The sequence below is a fragment of the Gracilinanus agilis genome, chromosome 3 (genome assembly GCF_016433145.1).
Source record: "Gracilinanus agilis isolate LMUSP501 chromosome 3, AgileGrace, whole genome shotgun sequence".
Taxonomy (NCBI): domain Eukaryota; kingdom Metazoa; phylum Chordata; class Mammalia; order Didelphimorphia; family Didelphidae; genus Gracilinanus; species Gracilinanus agilis.
The window spans coordinates 2,757,248-2,766,290 of NC_058132.1; the positions used below are offsets into that span (position 1 = coordinate 2,757,248).

At 43.1% G+C, this 9,043-nt stretch overlaps 1 protein-coding gene across 1 annotated transcript in view; it reads right to left on the reverse strand.

Moving 5' to 3' along the window:
- Positions 1–8,676, reverse strand: part of LOC123239318 (zinc finger protein 135-like) — a gene marked incomplete at its 5' end in the record, with an annotated part of 26,796 nt that extends 18,120 nt beyond the window's left edge. The window contains one exon of the mRNA XM_044666599.1: positions 7,738–8,676. Within this exon, the coding sequence (XP_044522534.1) occupies positions 7,738–8,676 (939 nt within the window). The remainder of the gene's footprint in view (positions 1–7,737) is intronic.
- Between the last annotated feature and the right edge of the window lie 367 nt (positions 8,677–9,043).

Here is a 9,043-nt window from a genome sequence, read left to right on the forward strand (position 1 = left end):
GGGCCTGAGGGAAGCCAGAGACCAGGGTCCGAGGGCTGGGTCGGGGCACCCAGCTGGGGAGAGGGGACTCAAAGGGTGATAGAGGGGCTCCAGGAGGCCAGCCGAGCCCGCAGAGCAGGGGGGCTGTGTCCTGGGGTCTGAGGGGCGGCTGGGGAGGATCCCTGGGACCCTCTGCTGTGGCTTTGGCTCCCAAACTACAAACCTGGGTCCTAGAAAGGACCTGGAGACAGGGAGGCAGGACTCTTGGGTCCCAATGGGCAGTCTGTAGGCTGGGAAAGGGTGCCCAAGGCCCTGGGGGAGGGAGAGGGACTCTGGGTAAGAGGCAGAAGCAGGGAACTGGCCCAGGGGCCAGGCCTGGGAAGGGCTCTGGGATACACTCCCAGTGAGGCCAAACAGGGAAACTGAGGCCAATGGAATGGGTAGCCAGAGGAGGCCTGCTGCTGAACCAGCCCTAGCACACACCTACCTGGGACTCCTTCAGGAACAGCAGCTCTCAGAAGGTAGAGCTCTCCTACAGAGGAAGATGGAAGAAGGCAGAAGCAGCTCAGCTGCCAGGCAGGGAAGAAGAGGGAGGAAGTTGGGTGGGAAGAACTTCCAGCCAGCCCAGACTGGGCGGGTCTTCCTCACCCCAGCCAGCCCTCCAAAGGCAGCCAGGGGCTGGACCTTAGGACCCAGCCAGCCCCTCCTCCCCAAGGCCTGCCCTCCACTCCTCCCAGGCCTCCAAACTCCACCCTAAGGCTCTTAGCCCACCTGGGCCACCACCCAGCAGCCTGGTCTGCCCTGAGAGCCCCTCCCTGCCCCATCCTTATACTTGTTCCCCCTCCTTCCTTCCTTCCCCTGCTCTGGGACTCAGACAGGAGAAACCTGCACAGCAGCTCTGGGAAAGGAGTGAGCCACATGCTTGTAGCTGCTGCCCTGAAAGTCAGGTGGCCCTGGATTCAAAAATGCCCTCATTCTCTTCCTAGCTGTGTGACCCTGGGCAGGTCACCTAACCCAATTGCCTAGCCCTTATCCCTTCTGCCTAAGTCTTGATTCTAAGATGGAAGGTGAGGGTGAAGAAGATACTGGAGTAGGTTTCCATTTCCTTTCCATCTCCTCCATTTTAGGGGGGAAAAAACTGAGGCAGAGACACAACCCTGTCTGGAATGCAGCCCACTGGGAAGGGAGGCAGTCCTTGGGCTGTGACAGAAGTGGGGGCTCAGGCTTCCCCACATCCCTGGCAGCCTCATCCTCCACCTCTCCCCTTCCCCAGCTCCCCTCCCTCCTAGATCCAACAATCAGTTAGAGGTCCAGATTGTGTAAGAGGGGCTGCAGGGAGGGCAGAGGACCACCTGGAGGGGGAGCTGTGACTGCTCTCTTCTCATCTGGAATCCCAAAGGCCCTTCTGCCTCCTGGAACCCTATAAGAGGATAAGGGAAGGGAGGAGAAAAAAAAAAGTTGGGGACCATTTTGTTTCCCAGCCTGACCCTGCCTGTGCTCTCCCTCCCAATCTAGGCTGGACTCTCTGCCCTGAGGGCCTGGCCAGAGGCTATGTCAGCCCCCTTAAATCCCCTCCAACCTCTAGTGTTGCCCTTCCCTCTTTGGTTCCTCAGTTTTCCCTCATTAAAGCTGACAGACGGGGATAGCCTCTTTCCTCTTTAGTCTCTGTTCCTTAGACACTGTGTCTACTCCTTGAATGGCTATCATTTGCATAGCCAGTTAGCCTTTTCTGGAAGTGGTCAGTTGAGGAAGCCTGAGGTCAGGGGTAGCCTACCACTCTCAGCCTCATTGTAATCTGCTGATGTAATTTTGGGGAAATGGGATTCACATCAGGAATATGAAACAACTTGTTTTGATGGAAACTTGGGGGCCCCGGCTTCCAGGCACAGGAAGCTTAACTCAGATTTTACTCCATTTTACAATCTTGTCAGGAGTCCACCATGTTATCTTCCTCAGCATTTTGCATTGAAAAACTTGGCAAGGAAACCTGGTTCCCAGGAAGTCACGCTGGCTTTAATTAAAGGTAGGGATCTCCCACCATAGAATATCTAGAGGAGCCAAAGGAGAAACTTCAATTTGCAGCAGAAGAGCCAGAGTGGATTTGGACAAGAATGAGTGTGACTGCTTGTCCTAGGGGTTCTCCTACATTCAAACTCAGCCAAGTTGAATTGCCCAGATGTCCTCAAGAAGCTGTTCACGCCCCAACAGTGATCTTTCTGGTATCCTGAGGATAAATGATCTACATTCTTCCACAGAGATATTGTAAGGGGGAAAAAAGATTTTTTTGTCGAATATATTTAAATTAGTCCCCAGAGGATTGAATAATCCTCGATTAAGAATAATCTCAAGTCAAAATTGACTTTTATGGAAGTTTATTTACAATTAAGAAAAGAGAGAGGAAATAAGGAATAAAGAATCTAACACAGTAGGTAAATTACTATGATCCTCTAATTAATCCAGGTAGATCTAAATAACCCTCATTGGAGAGTCAGAGGCCAGAGGTGAATGAAAAGCTTCATTCATAGACTCTCTATTAAGGGAAAGTTCCTTAAGAAAAGTTCAGGAAGATTCAGTCTTTAAGCTCACCATATGGACTTCTAAGAAGATATTGAAAGCAGTCTCACCAAGGTTTGAGTTCCAGCCAGCACTCCACGAAGGAGAAGAGCTCCTACACCAGCCTCCCTCTTCATCAGAAGACCTTCTCCAGCAGAAGACCTTCTCCTTTTAAAGGGGCCACTTATGCATCACTTCCTGTGCCTCATCCCTAATTTGCGTGTCCAATCACAATAGATGCTTCTCATAGTACTGCCTAGGGGGCAGTCAGTTGATTCTGATTAGTCACCCACTCTAGCATAGCACACATGGGTTAAGGATCTCCCAGAATTGAAGGTGCTCTCACCTTTGGTGATTAGATCTAAAGATGGGCCGTGTAGACTTAATCTAATTATCACAATATGCAAAACACTGCAGCCCTTTCTACTTTGATTAATTGCCCCCTAGTGATGTCTCTCCAGTATGACACAAACCATTCTTTAATTTTGAAAAGGGCCTTTATGGAAACATGGATACAGACCAGTGGTACTAATTTTATACAGCTGTAAGCATATGGAACATGGCAGCCATTGAAAAAGACCTAGACTTGCTTTACCTTGCCTATATTATCCAGAGACATAAATATGTAGAGAGCTCCTTGTCCTACCTTATGCAGTATGTCCCTGGGTTGTTGGATTGCATGGCTCTTCAGGATAGTATTAAAGCTTTAGTCCAGTGATGGGTAAACTATGGCCCATGGGCCAGATGTTGGGGGGGGGGCCCTGAAATGCTCTATCCCTCATGTGACATTCCTAATCTGAGGAATACAATGAGTAAGGATACAATACAATGAAACTTCAAAAGAGTTGCCTTAGAAACAATCTCACAGATGAGCATTTCCTTTCCTTTGGCCCCCTCTTTAAAAAGTTTGCCCATCACTGGTGTAAGGATTGGATTTGTACTGGGGGATAGGACAAAAGGAACCAGAGAAGGAATGACTCACAATTGGTGACAGTTACTGACAGTTTAGACCTGGGAGGGATTGTGGGTAATTCTCAGGAGGAAGGAGAGGAGAGGCTTCTCCTGGTGGGGTCTGTGAGGAAAGAGGAGTTGGACAACCCAGCTCGGATCCAGTCCTGAGGGTTTCCTGAGGATCTTTCTTTGGACATGGAAACCCTGATTCTCTAGTCAAACATTCCATCAAATCTCACCCAGCAAGACTTCAACCATTGAGTCAGCTAAGTTTCTAGACTTCATTTTGGGAGTCTCTTAGTCTCTCACCCATAACCCAATCTTGCTTAGAGACCCTTTCCAGTCTAACTTACAATTATAGAAAAAGGAAATAGAAACAGAAGGGGCGAGGGAAGAAGCCTGGGAGTGGGAACCCCAAAGGTTCCCTCCCAAGTGATGGACCCCATAGAAATAGAGAAGAGGGCACCCTAAAATCCATCTGCCCTTCAACCCTTTCCCCAATCCCTGAATTGCAAATAATAAGACAACTGCTTGAACACATGGGTTGATTCGGACATGATTTAGGATGTAGACTGGAAATTGACCACACCAATGCAACTATCAATAATATGGAAACAAGTCTTGATCAATGACATGTTAAAACCAGTGGAAATGAGCATCAGCTATTGGGGGTGAGGGGGGAGTGAAGGGGAAAATAAGAACATGAAACATATAACCATGGAAAATTTTTCTAAAAAATAAAGAAAAGAAAAAAGAAATTAAAAAAAAAAAAAGAACACGATTAAATATTGGAAGGTAGTTTCTCACAAGTATCTATAAAAGTAATGCATATTTAATAAAGTGTTGGCCTTAAAACTTCAAAAAAAACATTAAATTAAAATAAAAAGTTTGCCCATCACTGCTTTAAGCCAAACCTTACCCAGAGTACAGAGAAAAATGCTGCTGGCTTTTCTAAACATGGATGCCCATTTCTGCCAACTTATTTTTATTTTTTTTTAATTGTCTTTATTTTATTCCAGTAACAAATCTATACAGAAGTTTTCCAAGGTTATGTGATTAATGTTGCTTCCCTCCCTTCTTATCTCCCCAGTCCTGGAGTTGACAAGCAATTCCACTGGATTATACATGTATTATCAAGTATCAAAACTTATTTTCCATATTGTTTATTTTATAATACAGTCAACTTTGAAAACCAAAACCCTCGATCATACCCAAATAAATAAGTGATAAATAATGTTTTCTTTTTATTTCTACTCCAACATCTCTAGATGTGGATAACATTCTTTTCATAAGTCCCTCTATTGTCCTGCATCTGAGGTAATTCTCATTGTTTTTCTAAAAAAAAAAATTACATTAATCCTTTTTTATTGTTTCATTTCAATCTGAGATTATATTTCAAATGAGATACAAGTTAAGTTGATTTCATTGGATACTTAGAAATATATGAAAATTATTTGTGAACTTGGTTTTATTGGTTCCAGTTTTGGTTACAAAAATCCAAATTAACTGACAGTTATATGAACTTTTAGACACAAACTTATTCATCCCTCTCTAAATTCATGGAAAACTCTTGAGTTAAATAAACATATATGAAAATCAAGTCCTTTTTTTAACACAGTTATTTTCTATTCCAAGTGAACAACATCTTAGATAATGAAATTTGGGGGCTGCCTAGGCTCCTCCCCCTCTAGCCTATGCTCCTTTGTTTCGGCAATCCTCCCCAAGACATTGCATCTACATGCCTCCCCTAGTTGTAAGATGAGATCCAAGCACATAAAAGAACAGGACAGCACAAGATACTCAAGTGATTCTGGGATGAAGAATCACTAGAGATGACCCACTGAACCCCTTACTTCTCATGGAGGAAACTGAGGCTAAGAAAAAGGTAGTCAATTTGTCCAAAGGACTAAAACAAGATAATAGAAGAAATGTGTCTGGAACGGGGCTTTGAGTAAACTCTCCTCCCCTCCTTTTGGGACTAGTCTGATCCTTCTGAATGTCTTGTTATCTAAGTCAGTGTTTCTTCTACTGTTCAAAAATTCATTTATGAAGACATTGAGGTCCAGCAAAATACTTTCCTAGGTTATTCTTTAAATTCTCAATTAATTTTGAGATATATTTAAAAATAAAATTAGGTTTAATGCAGAAGTGTCTAAGGTCTCTCCTGGCTTAGCATTAATGTCTGTGTCTATGATTTGATAAGGATCAGTGCTGAGGAGCTCTGATCTTTCTAGTCCCTCTTCCTATCACCCTCCTTCAAGCAGTCCTGTGCCTCTGTCACTATCCACATAGTTTTTTTCTTCCCTCATGAGCAGGACTTTATGACACAAACACACTTATTCTCCTAATTGGAATAGGGAGAAGAGTAATTAATGGTTCCCATATTGGAAGAAAGGACCTACATGAAATACTTTGCCCCTGTGAAGAATGTAGTGCTGGCTGGCAGTGGGAAAAAACCACACGGTCATTTGGGTGTGTACTGGTAACACTGTACCAAGTCATCGTACCAGAATGTAGATAAAGGGCATGGACAGATTCACCTGCTGGTGAATGGTCCCACTGTTTAAAGCCTTAAGAGCCCACTTTTGACAACTTGGATATTCATGGTGGGTATCTAATAATTATCACAAAAATCACTTGATGTGCATCATATGCAAATCACTCAACCTTTCATCAGAACATCAATTATCTCTCCTCTAAAAAATGAAGGTCAAACAAGATATTCTCTGAAAGTCCCTCCTTGATATTAAATTTTTGGATCCAGAGATTATTAGTCTGTCACAGGGAATGTAAATGGAGACACCACCACTTCATATTACAGTTTGTGACCAGAAAGTCTCATCTAGTTTGACAGTAGGACTCCATGGGGGGAAAAGGGGGAGCACAAATTTCAAAGGGTTCAGCTAAAGGCTAGTTACAATCCCATGGACCAAAATTCTAAGGGGAAAAATCAGTCCAAGAAGGATGGAAAACTCTCCAGAATAAGCTATGAAGATACAAAAGGATAAGGACTATGTATCTTTGCCTCCTTGTAATTCCTGCATTTAGCATAAGGACTGGCAGATAGTAGGTGGTTAATATAAATCTTAGTCAGTGTTGTACATAAATAGGAGGCAGACTGGTAATAAGAAAGGGCTGCTAAGCCTCACTTGGGCCTGACAGGCTCTGTTAGCTGAGTCTGCCAAGCTGGTTCTGGAACCTCAGATGATGGATGGATCTAGAGCTAAGTGAGAGATGTGTTTGCCTGGGCGGTTACCCAATGTGCTAGTAACTTCAGGACTTATGAAGTTCAGCTTGGCCTAGCCTATGCCACTTCAACATTGCCCAGCCAAGGCAGCCAGTGAGGAGTTGTATGAGTGTCAACTTCTCTAGCTTCCTGGCTTGGGGTTGGGATTGCTGGTAATGGTAATTTGGGCTAGTGATGATGTGCTAAACAGTTCTGACTGTGATATGATAAATCCCTTCCCCTAATTAGCTGTAGATGTTCACTACACCAATCTTCCATTGGATTGAACTACAGCAGGATTTATTGCTTATCTATAGGGTTAGGAACAAGGAATAAGGAAAGGGGTTTGGGAATGCTAAGATAATCTAATTAAGTTAAAGTAATTAAAATCTGTAGATGGTGAGTTGATAATAGGCTGGACATTCTTCTCCCTCTCTCAATTGCAGGCTTGACCTGGCCATACTACAAACCAAAGCATAGGGAAGGCTAATGGTGTTCTTAATAGCTGAAGTATTGTTCTCTCTCAGCTCTATTAGTAGCAGGTAGAATAACTACCTATGGCACTCAAGTATGGATGCTGAATTGCAGGTCTAGGGCCTATCCTCCCTTCAACAACCCTCCTCCCAGGATTCTCAAATCTGAGACAGAGTGTGCTGTAGTCCCAGGATATTTATAGGAGTGGTTCCAATTGCCTTTTGGCCCTGGCTCATGCCACCTGAGCACATTCCAAAGCCTTTAACCAATGTTCCTGTCGCTCAAAATGTCCTCCATTTTGTCCCAGAAGTTTCTTATTACTACATCAACTGTTATTTAGAAACAGTACTGATGAGTAAGGAAAGAGATGCATGGGAACTTACCAAAAGCCAGTAATTTTTAAAAGTCACTCTGGAAGATAACAGATTTCCCTCCAGTGTGGATTCTCTGATAAGACTGGAGCTGTATATGAAAGCCTTTTCACACTAATTACATTCCTAAGGTTTCCCAGTGTGGATTTTCTGATGTACAGCAAGATTCTTCTGTGTGAAAACCTTTCCACACTGATTAAGTTCATAAGGTTTCTCTCCTTTATGGATTTTCTCATGATACCTAAGACTGGAACTGCTTGTTAAAGCTTTACCACATTGATTACATTCATAAGGCTTCTCTCCAGTGTGGATTCTCTGATGATTACTAAGATCATAGCTGCTTCTGAAAGCCTTTCCACACTGATGACATTCATAAGGTTTCTCTCCTTTATGAATTTTCTCATGATACCTAAGACTGGACTTTCTTGTTAAAGTTTTTCCACATTGATTACATTCATAAGGTTTCTCCCCAGTGTGGATTCTCTGATGATTACTAAGATCATAGCTGCCTCTGAAAGCCTTTCCACACTGATGACATTCATAAGGTTTCTCTCCTTTATGAATTTTCTCATGATACCTAAGACTGGTGTAGCTTGTTAAAGCCTTTCCACACTGGTGACATTCATAAGGTTTCTCTCCTATATGAATTTTCTCGTGATATCTAAGACTGGGGATGCTTCTGAAAGCCTTTCCACATTGATTACATTCATAAGGTTTCTCTCCAGTGTGGATTCTCTGATGTACAGCAAGAACATTTTTCTGTGTAAAAACTTTTCCACATTGAATACATTCATAAGGCTTCTCTCCTGTGTGAATTTTTTCATGATACCGAAGACTAGAACTGTATCTAAAAGCCTTTCCACACTGATGACACTCATAAGGTTTCTGTCCAGTGTGGATAGCCTGATGTACAGCAAGAAGATTCTTTTGTGTGAAAACCTTTCCACACTGATTACATTCATGAGGCTTCTCTCCTGTATGAGTTTTCTCATGATACCTAAGACTGGAGCTGCTTGTTAAAGCTTTTCCACATTGATTACATTCATAAGGTTTCTCTCCAGTGTGGATTCTCTGATGGCAAGTAAGATGCGTGGATTGTGTGAAAGTCTTTCCACAATGATTACATTCATAAGGTTTCTCTCCAGTGTGGATTCTCTGATGTACAGCAAGAAGACTCTTCTGTGTGAAAGTCTTTCCACACTGATTACACTGATACGGTTTCTCTCCTTTATGAATTTTCTCATGATACCTAAGACCAGGGATGCTTCTGAAAGCCTTTTCACACTGATTACATTCATAAGGTTTCTCTCCAGTGTGGATTTTCTGGTGCTTAGCAAGATCAGAATTGCATCTGAAAGTCTTTCCACACTGATGACATTTATAAGTTTTCTCTCCAGTGTGAATTCTCTGATGTACAGAAAAAACATGTTTCTCTGTGAAAACCTGTCCACATTGATTACACTTATAAAGTTTCTCTCTATTGTGGGTT